Below are 20,608 nucleotides of genomic sequence, written 5' to 3' on the forward strand. Positions count from 1 at the left end.
TAGTCACAATCTCATTTCTTCTTCTCCTTCACAGCCAAACTTCTCAAAATAATTTCTACAATTGTTGCTTATCAATAAGTCTCCCCTTTCCTCACTTTCCTCTAACTCCTCAGCTCAGTGCAATCAGCACCCCCTATCATTGCAATTATACACGTTTCATAAAGTCATGACTGATTGTCTTGATGTCTTAGAGGTTCTGACTTCCTTGATCTTTCTTGGTTTCATTCCTCTTTTCTCAGCTCTTTGGGGAGGGTCATCCTCTGTCTGGCTGTTAAATGCTGGAATTTCTCAAGGCTCCAATTTAGGTCTCCTCCTCTGCACTCTTTCCCTAGGCAACCTCACCCACGTCAACAGCTTTATTTATCTGCCACAAGCAAAGTCCCCCACATTTATATCTCTAGTCAAGGTCTTCCCTAAGAGTTCTAGACCCCTGTATCTATCTTCCTCTGGATGTTTACACGTAGCTGTCACAGAGGCATATCAAAGCCACCATGTGCAAAATTAAACTCACGATTTTTCCCCTAAGCTCAGACCTATTCTGATGTTCTTTATTACCATGAATGGACCTGGGCCATCCGTTCAATTATATCAGCCCAAACTTAGGAATCATGGTTGTCACTCCCCTCTCTCACACACTCTATATTCAATCCACCACCAAGTTTGTCTGTTTTACTCCTTCAATATCTCCCAAATCTGTCAGACTGTCTTCATCTCTACCCCACAACCCTAGTGTAAGCCCCTCTCATTTGTCTCATAAATGCTTACAGCTGTCTCCTGATACACCTTACATCCACTCTTAACTCCTCAAATCTGTTCATATGCAGCTGAAGGTATTGTTTCAAAATGTAAACTTAGTCATATCACTCCCATGCTTAAGACCCAGTAGCCACATATCGCTTTTAGGCTAAACTCCAGAATACTTAAAATGATCCATAAGGTCCTGCATGGCAGCATCCCCCTCACCTGGCTCTTTTCCTACCCAACTCTCACTTGCTGTCTGCATTCCGGCCACATGACCTTTCATCTGATTTCTCACATAAATCATGCTTCTGCTAGGCATGGACCCTTTTCATACTCATCTCTGCCTAAAATTTTATCCCTGAGCTCCCTTCGCCTGATTAACTCCTACACATCCTCCAATGTCACAACTTCCTCAGAGACTTCTTTGCCCTCAGACAAGACCAAGTGTCCATATTGCATGCTCTCTAAGCCCAACACAGTTCTTTCACCATCATTACTGCAATTGTAATCATACATCCATTTAAATGTTTATTTGATTAAATGACTGCCCTGCCACTAGATTCTAAGCAATACGGAGGGAGGCAGAATTGTACCTCGCATAGTGTCTGATAAATAGCTTAAATATTAATAAATGAATAAAGTACTCAATAAGTGGTGGTGGTGGTAGTAACAGTAATTGTAAGAGCAGAGCCATAACACTCTTTCTCTGCAGACAAGCAAATCCAGGAAAAGAGAGTAGCCTGAAACCAAGCCCAGCCATGTGCTGTTATGTAGCTAACCACGTTTCCATTTTTCTGAGTCCTAAATACACCCATGGCTTAGTCTGGCAGATGAAAGAGAAAGATTGAAAGGAGGATACAAAAATGCGACCTGGGTAGGTGGAACTCTGTTATGGCCTGTCTAGTCTCCTCTTCCTTTCATCTAGTAGGGAACTGGACCTCCTCCGTAATTCACAGAATTAGGCAAGAAATCTAAGCTAAGTCAATCTCACTCTTTCTTTGAGGAATATGACTCTTAAGCAGAGATCCAAAGGGAGAGATTACAGTTGGAATGAAGCATCTGATGACAGTGATCCAAAGATGCTGCTCACGAGTGATGCTGCTTGGCTCTCCAGAGCTCACCTTTTCCTTTCCCACTTGAGGCCAGGCTGTTTATCTCACCCTTTAATTTTGTGAATTACCCAGTGTGCTATGACTAAACAAGTTGTGTTTGTTTATTAATGCTTTCCATCAAAGAAAATTAACTCATGTAGTCCATAAGGTGAAATTAATAGATACAGAACACGTTTTATCTATTATCAAAAATATATCTTCTTTTCAAGTTTTCATACATTGACAAAAATTGATCTAGATCAGAACAAAGAAAAAAATCTCAATATCAAAAGACGGAAGTAGTATAATCAACACTTTTCAAATAAAAGATAAAAAGCTAACATTTAATCATGTACAAAAATCTTGGACTTATAAATTGCCTTCAACTAAAATGTGATTAAAGAAAAAATCAATATTACATTCATGCACTCTGCTTCAAATAATTGATTGAATGCCTACCATGTACCAGAATAACAGCCATTGATCAAATCTTTTTATTAGTAGATCAACCTCCTTAAAATCATAGTGCAGGAAAATAACATTTATTGAATGCTTACTGTATGCCAAACTATTTACACAGATTTTGTCATTTAATCCTCACAACAACCGTATTAAGTGACGAATTTTTAATCCCATTTTACTTATGAGAAAACTGATGCTCAGATAGGATATGTAAGTTGCCCAAGGTCATATAGTTTCAAGCAGCAAAATTAAACCTAGGTCCACCTGCCCACAGAGCCCTAGTTCTTCTCACTACACCATTAGCCAGTTTAGCGTCATCACTAAAAAGCAAAACCTATGAGAGAAACATCAGACCAGAAGACCAGAAAGACCTGAACACTAGGAAACCTGATAATCACAAGTAAGACTAATGTCACCCAAGCAGACAGCCTGCTGTGCCTCTGGCTTTCTTCCCTCCTACTTCTTTTCTTCATGTGTTATCTGTCCATTTAACAAAACTTGATTGAGTGCTCTTTATGCGACAGCACTGTGCTAGCCATGGAAGTAGACCAGCGAACAAGTTAGACAGTGGCTGCCACTGTGAATCTTAGGGTCTTCATTGGGAAGAGTGACAATGCAAACAAGAAGTTGCAAACATCTCTCGGAAGCTACAAAGGATTTTCGCTGAGTATTATTGGAACTCAGAACAACCCTGTGAGTAGACGAAATAAAAATAATCCCTACTCTTACGCATTAGGACACTGAAGTACACATATATAAAGTAACACGCCCAAGGACCCCTTGGACCAAACGTAGTCCCCTTAGATGATATAACTGGGATTCGTATGCAGGTTTTCTAACGCTGAGATTTGGACTTCCATCCACTGCTGCTTGACTATTCTCTATTTTCTTCTCCGGCCTAAATCATGACCTAGACTCTTGAAGAAAATAACCCACGACAGAGGTGGGCCCGGTGGTGCAGTGGTTAAGTTCTCACGTCCTGCTTCAGTGGCCCAGGATTCACCGGTTCAGATCCCGGGTGAGGACCTATGCGCTGCTTGGCAAGCCGTGCTGTGGTAGGCATCCCACACATAAAGTAGAGGAAGATGGGCACGGATGTTATCTCAGGGCCAGTCTTCCTCAGCAAAAAGAGGAGGATTGGTGGCAGATGTTGGCTCAGGGCTAGTCATGCTCAAAAAAGAAAGTATTTAAAAACAATAGATAAATAACCAATGACAAACCTCAGCTGGAGAGTCTGAGGAGAACTAGTGAAGAGCATACATCACTCTGAACAGTATTTACATTCTGAGTTTATATTCCTTTTGACTTCAACGCCTATTCATGTTGCTCTTCACAGCCTGCTTTGCTACACCTAGAAAAGATTCCCTCTGAGGTGCATTTCCCTCAGTCTTTGCTTTTGACATTTGTCCCTGAGGACAGCCACGAGATTAACTTAAAAAGTAGGTTGTTTAATTTAAGAAGTGTGTGTGTGTGTATATGGGGAGGGAGAGGTAGAAGGAGAGAAAGATGGAGAGAGATAGCAAGGTAGGGAGAGAACAAACCTAGTTAGAAATTACAGTATAAAGGAGCCATCAATTTTTATTTTAAGCTGGGAGCAGTCACTGCCCCTCTCTGACCTTCAGTTCAGTCCCTCTTACATAAAATGAAGTTATAAACTAGACAATACCTAGGTTTCCTCCGGCTCTGAGTCAACAGCTCAAAATCGATTCTGGGTGAGACAACACCACTTCTTCCAGGATCATGCCAGGCTCTGCTGAGAACTTGATGCGGGAGTGATGGGCGTAGTTTGAAAACTCTTACCAGCCTCGCCAGCTCAAAAGGATCCCCTCCGCTGTCCTCACACCACGCCCCAGTTCCCTTCCCTTGAAATCACACCAGACTCACAGGATCATACAAGGAAGAACTACAGAGGTCGGCCGGTCCAGTCCTCCCCACACGATACGTACAAACAAATCTCCTGGGCGTCCTGTTGAAGCGCACGCTCCAATGCAGGAGGTCCGGGCTGGGCCCCCAATTCTGCATACGATGCTGATGCGGATGCTGCTGGTCTGTGGAGGACACTCTGAGCAGCAAGAAGCTCATCCATTCTTATCTGACTTATAATCCTTTTTGGCAGCCCTGAAGGGTCTCCAGTCTCTCTTAACTATCGTCCTTTCCAGGGAAGTCCCTGCCTCTCATAGAACTTCCTTTATTTTTATTCCAAGAATTCAGAGAATCATTAGAAATCTCTTCCTTATTTTAACTTAATATTCACCTGTTTGTAGCATCTTTATTTGGGTCAAAGAAGCAACACGGAGAATGTTTAATTCATCTTCCATATGGCAATCTTTTAGAGATGTGCAAGCCATTCTCATAATCACGTCCTACACAAGTGCTCTTTCCTCCAGGCCAAACCCTCCACTGTGCTTTGTACCATCACTTGTACGATTTCCAATCTTCTTACCATCTGGGCTGCCCTCCTCCGACTCTTCTCAAAGTTCCAACTGTTTAACTGGAATGTCACCTTTTGGTCTCTGTTTCTATGGTGTTTTCAAAAGTCTAGTTTGCTAGTTATTTATTACTTACACTGGGTGAATTGTGTGAAGAGTCATTCCAAAGAAAAAAGAAAGGAAATCGACTATGAAGTAGTAAAAGATAGTCAACTTTAAACCAAATTAAAACAATATTGTATCCCCAAAAGTAAACTCTGGTGATGTCTTGTGTTGGCGAGGTTGGGGGGGGGGGGGGGGCGTATGCTCTCTCAGTCACCTTAGAGGACCTGTAAATTTAAATAGCCTTTGGGAAGACTAGAATGTGAAAGATGAGTTTAACTTTTTTATCGTCTCTGACACAGGCTTAAAAAGGGGAGTTACAAAGAAATATATTTAGGGTTAATTCTTATTACTTCTGTCTTTTTGACCCAGGAATTCTACTTATGTGAATCTAGTTATTGAAAACATTTGCATCAGATTGAATCAGATTCTAAGTCCCTGAAGTTTAAATAAAATCCAAACTTTATCAAATCCTAGAAAAATTTACATGATCCTCCCCCTGCCAGCCACTTCAATCTAATCATTCATCCTCTCCTGTCTACTCATTTAAATCCCATCTATACCAATCTTCTTGATGTTTCTGAAACTCACCAAACTTATTACTGCCCCGGGACCTTTGCACTTGCTGTTACTTTTGCTGAATACACTTCTCTTAGCTCTTTTACGACTGACTTTTCATCATTCAGAACTCAGCCCAAATGACATCTCCTGAGATAAGTCTTCTTTGACCATACTTTATAAAAGAATACCTCCAGCCTCATGTTTAATGATGTCTTTTCCTTTTTTCTCTTCACAGCACAAATTATTATCTGAAATCGTGTCATTAATTTATTGGTTTGCTTGTGTGTTTTCAGAATTCCCTATGTAAGAAAAGCTCCATGCAGGTAGAGACTTTGTCATGCTTGTTCACTGATATGTCTACAAAGCCTAGAACATTGCCTGGTACATAGTGAATCCTCAAGAAGGATTTGTTGAATAAGATAGAATGGATGAATCTCCAGTTTACAGATAAGGAAATGAGGCTCTGAGAGTCTGAGTAACTTTCCCAAAGTCTTACAGAATTCCTATGGCTGTGCCTGATTCTAAATCCTACTGTCTTTTCTACAGCAAGGCACACCAAAGTGGCTGAAATGGCAAACAGTGGGCAGGACTAGAGGCTGTTCAAGTGTTCCTGTAGGCTTTGGATTCTATTGTGAATGCAATCAAAACCAAAAAGGCACATTGATCATGCTTTCCCCAGGGAGCCCTGAATTTCCAGCGGAAGAAGATAACTTGAGAAACCTATTGATCTCCCATTTTTGTCATGCTGTACAAGTGACAAGGATCAATGGAGATTTGTACTCTTCTACCCATGACCCTGCAACTTTAATTTGTATTTCCACCCAGATTTCCCCAACTTTGCCAAATGCACTGCTCAGAGCGCCCACACCTTACTGAAGTTAGTATCACCGTTTGTGTCAGCTCTGTTTTGCCAGCTCCTTCCAATTCAGAGAAACGTCTCCCGCTTCTCTCCTGCTCCCTGCAGGCAAAGCCAGCACGCCCCACCCAGCTGTCCTCTTACTGAGCCGTCTGACACACACTCATTGGCCCACAGCCTGTGAAGGGGCGGGGCTTCTGTCTCAGGAGCTCTTCAAAAGGGATCACTGCCAAACTTGGCTGAAGCATCACCCTCTCCCGGCCTCCTTTACTGAGTCTGCTTTCTTGCCTACTTTCTCTTTCCTTTCTGGCTCAGCTTGGGACAAACGCTCAAACCAGAAGAGGCTCGGGGCTTGGATTTTAATGTCAGTGATGGAAAAACATGAGAATGTTTCCTGGATCCACCAGCAGGAACTGGAAGATCCACTCAAGAAATACCTAAACAGCACTGAGGACTACCTCACCTTCCTCTGCGGGCCTCCACGCAGTCACCTCTCCCTCCCGGTGACTATGGTGTATGCGCTTATTTTTGTGGTGGGGGTCGTTGGCAATCTCCTGGTGTGCCTGGTGATTCTTCGGCACCAGACTATGAAGACGCCCACCAACTACTACCTCTTCAGCTTGGCTGTCTCTGATCTCCTGGTCCTGCTCCTTGGGATGCCCTTGGAAGTCTATGAGATGTGGCGCAACTACCCCTTCCTCTTTGGGTCGGTGGGCTGCTACTTCAAGACCGCCCTCTTTGAGACGGTGTGCTTTGCCTCCATCCTCAGCGTCACCACGGTCAGCGTGGAGCGCTACGTGGCCATCGTGCACCCGTTCCGAGCCAAGCTGGAGAGCACCCGGCGGCGGGCCCTCAAGATCATTGGCATCCTTTGGGGCTTGTCTTTTCTCTTCTCTCTGCCCAACACCAGCATCCACGGCATCAAGCTCCACTACTTCCCCAATGGGTCCTTGGTCCCGGGCTCCGCCACTTGTACCGTCATCAAGCCCATGTGGATCTACAATTTCATCATCCAGATTACCTCCTTCCTCTTCTACATCCTCCCCATGACTGTCATCAGTATCCTCTACTACCTCATGGGGCTCAGAGTGAGTATCCAAGCTGGCTGGCTTAGGGAAGCATCCCTTCTTTTTTTCATTGACTCAAAGTTCAGAGAAAAACTTAGAATGGGAGGAATTCGAAATGGGAAGGGGGCATAGAAAAAAATAGAATCCGCTCAAAGAGGAAACTGAGAAGTTAAAGGACTTGCCTCAAATTAGGCAAATAGTAACCATAACTACAAATCATTTCCTTTCACTCACTTTCCATTCTTCTTCCCTCTGTGCCTGTGGTTCTCAAACTGGAATGTTCCTGGAAATCACCTAGGAACCTTACTACGGGTACCAATGTGCAGACCCCTCCCCCCAGGAAAATCGGATCCAGTGGGTGTGAGGTGGAGCCTCGTTTTAAATAGCACGAGGTGGCCACCCCCAGAGAGACTGCTCCACACCCTGCTGTCTCTTTCTTGCCTCCACCTCCTGTATGCATTGAAATTTTCCTCTGCACCAACTTCGTCTGAGTATAATATAATATACACTATCCCTACCTGTTTTATACTCCAAGACAGGTGCACAATTTTAAAGTCAGACTCATCCTTGTGGTTGCTTTGAGCCTTTGGTTGAAGTGTCAGGTTAAAATGCAAAAATATGGCCGGAGTGAGGTCAGCTTGGACTTCTCTTGAGCAGCTGGAGACTGGGGGTGGCGGTGGGGAGATGAACAGAGCACATAACATAGTTTATTAGGAGACAGTGTGAATAAAGGATAGCTGGGATGAATAGAAAGTTATCACTTAGTTTGCAACTTATCTTATAAGGAAAGCTTCCTCTCCTGTGCTCGTGGTGGTAAATAGATTTCTTTCTTTTTTTCTTTTTTCTGGATCTAAATTTTCTAAGAGAACTATTTTTGGTGAGGGTAGGAATGAATCTGTATAATTCTTCTCCTGATATAGTCTGCATCCAAATTCACAGAGATGAGATCTAACTGTGACGGTGTTATACCCATTTAAGGAGCTAGCGTGTGTAGGAAACAGTCATGAGAGTATTTCGACTCCCAGGTCTGAAGCTCACACATAATATGCCCTTAGGCAAGCCGCACAATTCTCTCCTGGAATTGGTTTTCACATTAATAAAATGAAAGGATCACATCAGATTATGTCTAAGGCTTCTGATAGCTCTAACAGTCTGTGATTCCTCAAAAGAAGGAAAAAAAAGATCTGTGAGCGAGAGCAATGTGAGTTATAACTGAAAGTGAAAACAAAGCAGGCATCACATTCACATCACAGGCTCCAAGAGGGCTCTGACACTGTGTGTTATGTGACAATTAATAGACTCCCGTTTCACTGCCTCTCTGAGAAAGGTGAATGTCAGAAATGAGTGCCCCACAGGTGGCCCTTTTGAATATCTACTGTGTCTAAGGTGAATGGCAAAGTCTAAGCAGGAAGAATGAATTCTAAGTACCCCAGATGTCTGGACACAGCAGTAAATCTAATCAGGCAGAGAGTTGTGCCAGTTTCCTGCTGGAGTGCTGGTCCCTGTATTCCCAGAGACATATATCACCAGAGACGAGCTCATGATCATGTCTTTAGAATGCCATGTGCATCTCACTGGGGAGAAAGGACTTCTGCATGATTCTAAATATCAGGAGCCCTAGGAGAAATCTCCACCTGAAACTTACCAGTACCATCTCATTCAACACCAATCACTTGTCTTGAGTCAGTTTGGGGGAAATGCTTAACTTTGAGTAGGAAACACACATTCCCCATCCCCACCCCAACCAATTACTTTGAGTTTCACTTTGTTTTGTTGTCATGAATCTTCAGCTACCTTGTATCAGGAGCTAAGGGACAGCTCAGACAACAGCTAAGGAACCACCCTAGTTTGTCTTGTGTATGTAGTGCAACATATAGCATTCTGTCCTCCGGAAGGATGAGGTGTTACCCAAAGGATACCAGGAAAGGAACTAACCACTAAGAAAGTCACTCTTAGAAGAATTTAAAGATCTCCAGCCTAGGTGTCGGGAGAAGTAAGTCCTGTCTGTGGCACTGGCCTTAAGGCCTTTGCACATGCTGTACCTTTTGCTGTATCTTTGCCTTAAATGTTCCTACTGTCTACCACCACAATCCGTTTTGCCTTTCTAATTCTCACGTATCCTTTAAATCACACTTCACTCACACTTCCTCAGGGAAGCCCTCCCTGATTACCTAACTGCCTGGTCCTACCTAGCTACCTAGCGACAGGATAGGTGCTCATGGTTCCTAGTGATTCCCCTTCATTGCTTTTATCACAATTTATAATTCTATACTTGTGGGTTCCTTATTATCTTTCTTTCCAGCTAGACTGTAAGCTCAATGAATGAATGAATGAATGAGGTTAAATATTTCCCTCATTGCTGGACTTCAGCTTCTCTACCTTCAAAACAAGAGACTTGGAAACGTTGTCTCAGATGGCCTTTTTGATTTAAGAGATTTAAAGAAACACAAGCAAGTTTGATGATTGTTAAATTATTGACTCCCTTGGCAAGTCTCAAGTTGCGATTGAATCTGGGACCCACTTCCTTCAGAAGGCAGAAAACTCAAGACTGATGAAATTCCAGGAGCAGGAAAGAAGGAGGGGAGCCGTGTGCATACTCAAGGCTGTGCATTCCGTGCTGCTTCATCATTCCAAGACACAGGTCTCCACTGAGCTCCTCCCCAGGGTTCAAACATGTTAGAGATAGAAAATAGACAATCCCAGGGCACATGTCTTCCCATCTGGGAGGAAGTTCTGCTGAAGCTCTCACTTAGTCCTTGCATCTCCTGCATGCAGCATTAATGCTTAAATTGAAGAGGATTGATCGTGAATTGTAGCAGGATTCAGCCATGCTAGCCAGAGTTGGACTGATTTTTTTTTAATAAAGAGATTTTGTTCAGATTGTAGAGATATGTACACAAATTAGTCTCCACAAACTATATAAATGAACAGCTGGCAGAATGATTTTAATCATATAAATAACTGATCAGGATAATATATCAACCTGAGTGATAATCAACCCCATAGACCTCCCCCTGACTTTTGACCTTATATAGCTAAAGGGACTGGGTAGGCAGGCTTCTAAACCTCCTGTATAGTGACCACAGTTTTTCACTCCTCTTTTTGTAACTTGAGTTTTAAAATAAAAGTTTGGGGTGAGTGAGAATAACCAATAGTTGAATATCTCCTTTGGTAAACATGTGAAGGGAAATGAAATTATTCAGTAACAAAATAGCATTTAATATTGGCTAGACAAATTGTTTGGATTCTATTCTACAATGTCAACCTCTGCAAATTCTGCAGGAACAATGTAGAACATGCATAAATAGTCTGTTTCCACTCCTCCTCTAATTAGCTAGTTGTGTCTCTATAAGCTAAGGAAGCTGAAAAGTAAGCAACGATTAGTAGATACATGATTTTCTTTTCAGTGCAAACTACGCTGAACAGGAAGCCTGTTCATAGAAGAATTGTATGAACTGTTTGCTTGATGTTTGATTTAAGGAAATCGTTCCTTGGGGTGAAGACATTACCATCGAGAATTATTAAACTCACCCAAAGAAGTGACTAATAGATCTTAATATCCTTTCATTGTTCATAATTATAGAATGAAATCAAATAATGGAATAACTGTCTTGTAATAATCACATTTTTTAAATGGCAGGAAATAATGATAACCTTTAGTAGATTTAATTGAAGATGTTAGTAAGATTTGTAGTTTGATGCATGGCTTTACCCTAAACACCAATGTTTTTCTTCTCAGTGCATCTGGCTGCTTCTTTGTAACAGCACAAATACTGCTTGTCAGGGAGTGGTACCGTGAGAGGAAGAATTTCTGGAAGGGACTCAATAACCCACGCAAGTGGGCCCACAGATATAAATAAATAACTCTATTTCATAAAAATGCAGTTCTTATGATGTCTTTCAAGTAAATTCAGGACAATAATCAGAATCATGACAATAATATATAACCTCTTGAGTCTCATGTGCCAGGCACCGACACAGCACTCTACCTGCATTTTGTTGTTCTCCTGTTGTGTTAATAACATCACCTTAGCTTTCCTCCCATATATTCCTAATGACGGCACAATATTTTCCCCTATTTCTTTCCAAATTCTAGATGCCTCCAAAGGGTCAAATGTCACAGCAACTTTAATCCCTCAGTTTGTGAAGACATAGGTACATGTAGAGAGCACCAATACAGTCACGTATTACTTAATGATGGGGATACATTCTGAGAAATGTGTGGTTCGGTAATTTAGTCATTGTGTGAACACCATAGAGTGTACTCATACAAACACAGATGGTATAGCTTACTACACACTCAAGCTATATGGTACTAATCTTACAGGACCAGTGTTGTATACATAGTCTGTCATTGGCTGAAACATCCTTATGTGGCACATGACTTGATATTCAAGAGACAGGTGGCCAGGTTTGTTAATCATCTAAGTGGATGCTTCAGGGCTGGTGTGGTCCTGAGAGCTAGTTGACTTCTAGGAGCTTACGTGTTTGTTAGGAAGACAGTATATTGATTTGTTGAACTTTGGAGGCAAATTTTAATGACCCTTTCCTCCAAGTCTTACTTAATTTTAAATATCCTCTCTAAAATATTCCATCAAAATGCCACTCAGTCCAGGAAGCTCACTGCTTCTTCGAGCAGTCTGCTCCATTGTTACACATAGCCACAATGATTTCTTCTTTAGCTTGAATTGGAAGATATCTCCTTATAACCCAATAAATTGACCCTAATCTGCCCTGAGACTACATAGAATAAGTTGAATTTTCCTTCCACCGGATGTCCTCAGTCAGTTTGTCAGGACTCTCTACATTGCTAATGAGGGAACCCCAACTCAGCCTGACAAAATATGAAAGGGACAATAGACCTGATAAGTCCAGAAGTAGAGCTGGTTCTTGATGAAGATTAATCGAGTAAAACACAAGCATTGTCATCAAGGATGTAGCTTTAATTCTATTTCTTTGCTCTCCTTTCTATGGTGTTGGTTTCAACCTCAAGATCCTCACAGTGGCCCATTGGTGGCTCCAAGCACTTTCCTCATGGTGGAAAAAAAAACGCTGTTGTAAATCCAGACCTCACATGCAGAGAACAAGAAGGGGTCCCTCTGGCAGTCCCAACAAAAGCGAAATGAAACTTCCATCCCTAAAAGTACAAGCAAATACATGAAATCTCATTGGTCCCAATTATCCAATCACTGACTGGAGGATAGTAGCTAAGTTATTCAGGGACTAAACGTGGAGCTGGGGATGAGATCATGCCACCCAAATTAATGACTAAGAATGGGGAAGGGGCAAATTCTCTAAGGAAATATCAGGGTACTATTGGTAAGAGGAGAATGAATGCTAGAGAACCAATTGGCAAATATATACTATACTATCTTCTAGATATTTGATGGTAGTTTATCAAGAGTTCTTAAAGCTTCTTTTATCTGACTGAATATCCCCACAAAAATTTCACAACTAGACGGATGATGTAGATCTTCAGTGCTATGGGAGTTCAGACGAAGGAGAGGACAACGGGCTACAGTGGCCACCAAAGTCTTCCAGGGGAAGGTGAGACTCAAACCGGACAAGAAAGATTGCGTGTACAGGCAGTGTTCATATCTGAAATGTTAAGGTGCTATTTCAAGGATCACCACATCTTCCAACAAGGATGAATATATTTTAACATCTAAACTCAGAAGCGTATGCACTCCTATCAGTAATACTAGTAAAGCGGAATTTCCCAAATTGTGCTTTTCAAGATGGTACTAGGTATTGCACTGAAAGGGGTTGAGGGAGAGCACTGTTTGGTCAAAGAAGTACTATCCCCCTTGAAGCTGGGGTGGGAGATGCAGGGCGTGGAAGGTGGGCGTGGGAAGAGGGTGATACACTATCCCTCGTGAAGATTCATAATGTCCATCGGCATATTAAAGGCTCTAAGAAGACCCACAATGAAGACTAGAAAATTCGTGAGGCAGGAATAACACCTGGGTTTTTTCTACTGCCTAGACACCACATAGCAGAGGGATTCCATTCTTATAATTATTGAATGAATAAATGAATGAATGAATGGAAAAGCCTATCTAACAATTTTTTTTACTTCAGAATTTTACATTTTTCACTGAATGTCTATTAACATACTACATGACTAGGTTTTACAGAATAGCCTATGATAAATGGATGCACTACAAGTTGGCCACAACCATCTATCCAGTTGAGTTAGGCAACCTGGATCCAATTCCACCTCCAATTTATTGTTAAACATTAGACAAATCCTTACATTTCAAGTCCCAGTTTTTTGTCTGCAAAATGAGTGTTAGAATTACCCTTCTTGGATCTTAACAGGAGGAAAAAACGTTTCTCTTTCTTAACATCCCTTTCTACTTCCTTGCAGCTAAGGAAAGAACAACACCTTGAGGCAGATGAAGTGACTGCAAATGTTCAAAGACCTTCCAGAAAATCAGTTACCAAAATGCTGTGTAAGTCCTTCATTTTGTTTGGGGGTTTTCTTTGCTTATTTGCGAAAGCAAAGGAGTTGCATTTTGTCCTAAGAAAGTGCTGCTGAGCTCGGGATCCAAATTCTCCAGAAACTTAATATAATGTTCTGGACTTTCTTGTCTCACTCAAGTCTCTAAGACCTGTCTGTTTTGTTTCTATTTTGGTAAATAACATCTACTCCCTGGGCCTTTGAGCATCTCTCTCCCCCTCCAGGAGAAAGTGGTTTTTAACCTATTTTGTGGATAGGTTTCTTTAAAAATATGATGAAAGCTGTGAACTTTTCATTCAGGAAATGTACAAACGCATATACACAAAATGTTTTACAATCCATTTCAGGGGATCATGAATCCCCTGATACCCATTCTTGGACTCCATGGGATCTCTTACTTCCAGATTAAGAATATCTGGCCAAGAGTATTTCTAAGTAGTCATTCCGTCTATGACATTTGTGATTTTATATAAAACAGTATACTTTTCTGTATAGATAAGAATGTTTTAAAAATATATCAAGGCACTGATCCGCACTCTCCCAAAAGAATGTTTTAAAAATATATGATCCAGCACCAGCCTATGATGAGATGCTGGTTTACGAGAGATCTATGATGAGATCTATCTGTGAGAGATACTGATGAGAGAAAGGAAGTTTATAATATTCTTTCCAAGTCAAAACCAAAGGTTTGAAAGAAACAAATTCTCCAGGCTAATACACACATGAAACGCTCACTGTATCTGGCGTTCATGAACAAAAGAACTATGAAGTCACTGAAGTTCGTCTTTTCGACTCTAATAGTCATATTCTTGGAAATCATTTAGCCCCTGTTGGCTCCTGACTTTCCATATTAAGAAAACTAGGGGCCGGCCCGGTGGCGCAGCGGTTAAGTGCACATGTTCTGCTTCAGCGGCGCAGGGTTCGTCGGTTCGGGTCCCGGGTGCAGACATGGCACCACTTGGCAAGCCATGCTGTGGTAGGCGTCCCACGTATAAAGGAAGATGGGCACAGATGTTAACTCAGGACCAGTCTTCCTCAGCAGAAAAAGAGGAAGATTGGCAGCAGATGTTAGTTCAGGGCTAATCTTCCTCAACAAACAACAACAACAAAAGAAATCAAGTGTCCATTACCTCTCCCCCTTTCTCCTTGATTCTAATCTACTCTCACATAAAGATTTGAAGCGCACTCACATTAAAGTCACAATGATAAAATATACCGTAAAATATTTGCGTTTGGGGGCAGAGGGTTCAATTTTAACGGGAACTAAGTTTTTAACTAAAGGGAATTGTAGGCAGTGAGCAGATTAGGAACTTTTCCTTGGGAGTTAAACTCAGAAGCAGCTTGCAGATGTTCTTGACACACACAGGCAGACAACTTACTCTCAATATGTTTAATGCCAACAAGAAATATATGTGCTATTTACTATGGAAACTTTAAACGTGCTCACAAGTACAGAGAACTGTAAAATGAACACCCATGTACTCATCACCCAGATTCAAAAATTATCAACTCACAGCTAGTCTTGTTTCATCTAGATCCCTCTCTCTCCCCAAGCCCCTACAAGATTATTTTGACGCAAATCTCAAACATCATGTCTTGGGAAAGAAAAGTATTTTATAACTTCAGAAGAGAAAAAAAACATACATATTTGTGTTTATGGAGATTAAATGCCCCAAAGAGAAACTATGGTAGCACCAATCTCTGTCTTGAGACCTGAAAAGAAGAAACTAGAGGGTGCAACTTCCTGTGAATCTATAATTACTTCGAAATAAAAAGTAAAAACAAACAGAAAGAAATTGGAAGGAATTCTATGCTCGAGCAATTTATTGTATAACAGATACACCCCAATCCCAACCCAATCAAAAGATGCTTGTAAAGCAATAGCTCACGGTCTTTCAATCTTTCTCTCTCTCCTCCCTCACCCCTCACAGAATTTTAAATGACTGAATTCAGAGAAGTTTCTAATTATTTCTAGAGCAGCAAGATAAATTCACACTACATTGAACAGTTTGTTATTAATCTTCGACTTTAAAGAACACCAATTGCTTGAACCCAGCCACTTATTTATATAAGCAGTTTATGTGGTTCCAACAGTTTACTTGCAGCATAATGTATTTTCCACAATAGAATGTTTTCAGAACTTTGAATAAATGCAATACTATTTTAAATGTTCTAAAGGAAACACATTATACAAGAAATCTTGTACAATCATATGGAAAACTGGTCCCAAATCCAAACAATTCATTCTTATATTTAAATAGTCTATGTAGAAGCTCTTTAGGATCTAGTTGGCCCATAACAATGATAGCTTCACAAAGATGGAGGGGAAAACGCTAGAAGGAATGCATGGACTCAGAGCGGGCACTGTTTACCTATTCTTGCTTTGACTGTTTTTTGCTCTCCCATTCATCATCCTTTTCCAGTTGTCTTGGTCTTAGTGTTTGCGATCTGTTGGATCCCATTCCATGTTGACCGACTCTTCTTCAGCTTTGTGGAGGAGTGGACTGAATCCCTGGCTGCTGTGTTCAATCTCATCCACGTGGTATCAGGTAAATGCTTAGCTGCTTTGGTTGCATCGTAAGTGTCCAGCTAATTGCAGCTTCTTCATCTTGCTTAGAGCAGTAGCTTCTATCTGAATATACCAATTTACCATAGGGACTTGCATACAATGACAAATAACTGGATTTTTATTTTATTCAAATATTGATTAGGTATGTTACTTGTCCAAAAGAAATATATCAGATTACCATTTTAGATGCTACTTTATGGAAGACTTCAATTCTAAACATGATGATTACATCAAGAAAATGACCTAAGGAGTGATTCCTTCGGTTTGCCTTCCAATGGCTACGTGATTGAATTGGTTCTTATATATTAAACATTCATGCCCTGAAATCTCATACTGTCTTCAGCAAGTGTTAGATCCTCACAAATGCCAACCAGAGGGTATTCATGGTACATCAAGGTCTGTTTTTAGGCTACTTTAAGGCTGCTTGCTAAGGATACCATAGATATAACATGGTGGAAATAGTGGTGGAAAGGTCACTAAGTCAGAGGACCTGTATTTGCATCTCATACCCACCGTTAATATTCTGAGTGACCTGAAGAATGAGGCTTCCTTCATGCCAAAGTTTCCTCAACTGTACCCATTGTGAAATGGCAATAATGCCTTCTCTATACAAACCATGGGCTGATGATAAGAAGCAAATAACATAGTAACTATTAAGGGGCTTTTTAAGCTCTAAAAAGCTATATACCTTTCTATAATCATCCCAACAAGGTTGTTAAGTAGATATTGTCAACATTGTACAAGAAGAAACAGTTTCACAAAGAAGAAATGACTTGCCCAAAGGCATTCGGCTGGCAAATAGTAAAAATAGGGTTCAAACCCAAGTCATCTAACTTCAAGTTTAGGGTTCTTTCCCCTAAAATGGAGCAGAGAATGGCCACCCAGGTCCCTCTTTCTCAGTCAGTGTGACTGTTAGACTTAGGTTCAGACCACTTCTGTCCCTTTACCTCTGCTCATCACTGACTAGTTCTGTGGGCTCTTTAGATTATCGAAGACATCATCAAAAAGGAAAGATAGGATCAATTTGTGCAAGTTAAGCACCAGATGTGCACAGAGCAAAAACAATAGCATTCATATATATATACATTGAGTACCATGCATATTATCTATTTTCTATCACCCTCTTGTTTGTACTCAGCAGGGCTTATATGCAGCTTATACCTGGGCCTTAGTACTTTCTTCCATGTTAAACTATTATTCTAAGTGAAATCTCAAAAATATTTATAACTCTTATCTTTGTGGTTAATCTGAGAAAAATGGAAGTAGTTAAATAAACTGGATCATTACAAGATCACATGAGACTTGACTCATTGACTGATACCTCTCCAGATGCATCAAGACAACCATTTTAAGATTTCCAAATTATGGCATTTATAATAACATCTTCTTGTTAACATATCATCCTTCCCACTACCGTATTGCCAACAGATGAAGTCTAAATCTCTTAAGTGCTACAGAAAATGCTCCTAACTTGCCTTTTGATCTTCAAGTTATAGTATTCCCATTCATCGACCATTTGTTTGTCACTGTTAATTAGGGAGTTCTACATATTCTGCAGTATTCCTATGCAATATAACCGTTCCTGCCTCCGCACATTTGTGCATGCTATGCCTTCTACCTGGAGTACTCTCTCATCTCTTCCCCAACTGTATCCTACTCAAGTCAGGGTCTTTCTAGAGTCCCATCACCCCCCTTAAATCTTTCATAACCATCACAGTCTTTGTGTTTATGCCATTATGTGAATTTCCATAGCATGACTGTTGGTAACACATATTTTGCTCTTGATAGATATTGTTGGTATTGTTCTTTTATTAATTATTGAAGTTAGGCATAGATCTTGCCTCTGTAATACTATTTAAGTCTCTGGAGAACAAAGTCTAAATCTACTACCTTCCAATGCACCTCAAAGTTCCTGCTATAAGAGTTTAATCAGTATTTACTTATTGAATGAATTAACAGTCCATGGAAATATTCCCCCTCTATATTCCTCTCTGCCAAGTTCAGTACACAGGGCACATGGCACTCAGAATGTCCTGGACTATATAAACAAAGACAACAATGAATACATTGATAACAGTACCTATCACTTATTTTATCTTCTTAGCCATTCTCAACCCCTCTGTGGATAGTATCTCAACTTTAGCCTCACAATAATCCAGGGAGGTGGGCGAGGATGGTATTATCCTTCTCAATTTACAGAGGAAAAAAAATTGAAATGCCAATTCTGTCTAAGGTCACAGAGCAAGCAAGGGCCAAGGTCAGAAACTAAGTCCTCTGATTCTCAACCTTAGGCTTATCTTGGGCCTTGAGGAAATAAAATAAAATATGACAAAAAAGAAAGGGTCTATACCAAAGAAGAAAATGGCAGTATGCAAGGCATTTGCTGGAAAAAATAATGGCAAAATATAATTATTCAATAAAGTTGGAAATAAGGTGGGAAGAGTCATCGAGGGGAAAGGCTAGATGGGAAAGGACGTTGGGGAATATTTCTTGGAAGAGATATTTAGCATTATAAGTAATCTCAGCAGGGACTATGCCTTGACTGATTTTCCATTCCTCCATTACTTACAGTTTCAAATTATAGATTTGAGCAAAACTCCAATAAGATAAAAACATCTCTCTTTCCTCTGATACTTAAGCATTTCTCATTCATGTTACAGAAACATATTCTTTAATTAAACAAGTGGGGATCAAAGGAAGTTGCTGAACATCTCAGAGAGATCCCATGCCAGCCTAAATTTTTCCAAGACTGTTTAATCTTTCTGTGTTTGATTCCTAAGCACACAGGTGATAGATGGGTTCAGAGCATTTTGTATTCTCAGTTAGAGTCTTGTATATATGATCACTTCCAAAAGAGGCAATCACAGGGACCTAGGCCTTTGTTAAATATTTATGCTTCCCCTATTATGCCTCTCATTCAGCTTCTCCTTGGCATGTCTCTTCTAATCCCCTGCGTTCCAGGTGTCTTCTTCTACCTGAGCTCAGCTGTCAACCCCATTATCTATAACGTGCTCTCTCACCGCTTCCGAGCAGCATTCCGGAACGTGATCTCTCCTTCCTGCAAACAGTGGCACTCCCAGCATCACCCACAGGGGCCACCTGCCCAGCGGAATGTCTTCCTGACAGAATGTCACCTCGTGGAACTGACTGAAGATGCAGGTCCCCAGTTCCCCTGCCAGTCATCCCTCTGCAGCTACCACCTCCCCGCAGCCCTCTGTACTGGACAGGCACCATGAAAGGAACTCTGCCTCTGCACTGCAGGGAGGGACATCCCATAATTTATGCCTTCTTTTTGATGTTAGGGAGGTTAAATGGCTCTTAGAACTTATATACCCATTTCTAGGTGTGTTTTTTTTTAACAAATGTGAACATGCTACTAAATCTGGATCTAAAATCTAGAATCTCCTGATTTTTAGTTGCCTTTCCACTATCCTAACTGCCTCATACCCCTTCACTAGTTCATGAAAAGAATATAACTAGCAAAGCATGGTACCTATGCTTTGAGTAATTTCCACTCTTGGGAGTAGTTTGTCCTGAGTCATCCACACTCTGAATCAGGCTGTCGCTCTTACAACCAATGGTCCCTGTGAGACACAGAAAGGAGACGTGTAGATGCTGTTCTGCTTTAAATGATTTGGGGGCAGGGGGGTCCATGCCAGTGTTCCTCCACCTCAAACTATTTACCCTACTGCCTCACGTTCTGCCACTATAATGTGGTTCCTAAGAGTCCTAAAGTGTTTTACTTTAGGAGTCCTCCTGATAATATGGAAATGCTCCTTAGAACTATTATTCCCACCGTTCCAATCCCCAGGCCATTGTCGGTCATTCCTCACCAGGAGTGGGATCAGATACAAGTCCCACTTAGAGAAGAATGGAGAGAGGGAGAAGGCTGTGGTGACAGGTCCAAAGAGAGAAAACTGTAGCAGAAACAAACTTAGTTGTTCTCATAATCCGGTCTAGCCTTGGATTTCTCATGTCTTCACAAATAGACAGAGGTATGGTCTACTGTCTCAGAACAAAGACAAGTCAATGGTAACTACTGGCCTCAAACCCATGGCTTTCACTTACTCAATCCTTCATTACCAATATAACACTCATCACACATATAATATGGGCAAAATCTAGTTCCAGACTCATTTTCCATTATATTATTCCAAGGAATATATGCTCTATTCAAACTCAATTGCTTGCTCTTCTTATGAAAATATGCCCCAGTTTTCTCAGCTGCACATATTTGCTTATAGAATGCCCTCTATATCTCCAGTCT

General features: G+C 41.0%; 1 protein-coding gene across 1 annotated transcript; it reads left to right on the forward strand.

Annotated features, from left to right (window-relative positions):
• Nucleotides 1-6,604: 6,604 nt before the first annotated feature.
• On the forward strand, nt 6,605-19,577 carry NMUR2 (neuromedin U receptor 2). Its single transcript, XM_046665511.1, has 4 exons — nt 6,605-7,330; nt 13,680-13,764; nt 16,196-16,321; nt 19,303-19,577. Exons 1-4 carry the CDS (start codon nt 6,605-6,607, stop codon nt 19,575-19,577), a joined length of 1,212 nt encoding a protein of 403 aa, XP_046521467.1.
• The last annotated feature ends 1,031 nt before the right edge of the window (nt 19,578-20,608 follow it).

The sequence above is a fragment of the Equus quagga genome, chromosome 7, assembly GCF_021613505.1.
Source record: "Equus quagga isolate Etosha38 chromosome 7, UCLA_HA_Equagga_1.0, whole genome shotgun sequence".
NCBI classification, from domain to species: Eukaryota; Metazoa; Chordata; class Mammalia; order Perissodactyla; family Equidae; genus Equus; species Equus quagga.

Bases quoted from the DNA above. Each gene is read 5' to 3' on its own strand.
- NMUR2 (XM_046665511.1), top strand. From the start codon at position 6,605: ATGTCAGTGATGGAAAAACATGAGAATGTTTCCTGGATCCACCAGCAG. The intron at 7,331-13,679 runs GTGAGTATCCAA...ACTTCCTTGCAG, and splicing joins ACTACCTCATGGGGCTCAGA to CTAAGGAAAGAACAACACCT. The intron at 16,322-19,302 runs GTAAATGCTTAG...CCTGCGTTCCAG, and splicing joins TCTCATCCACGTGGTATCAG to GTGTCTTCTTCTACCTGAGC.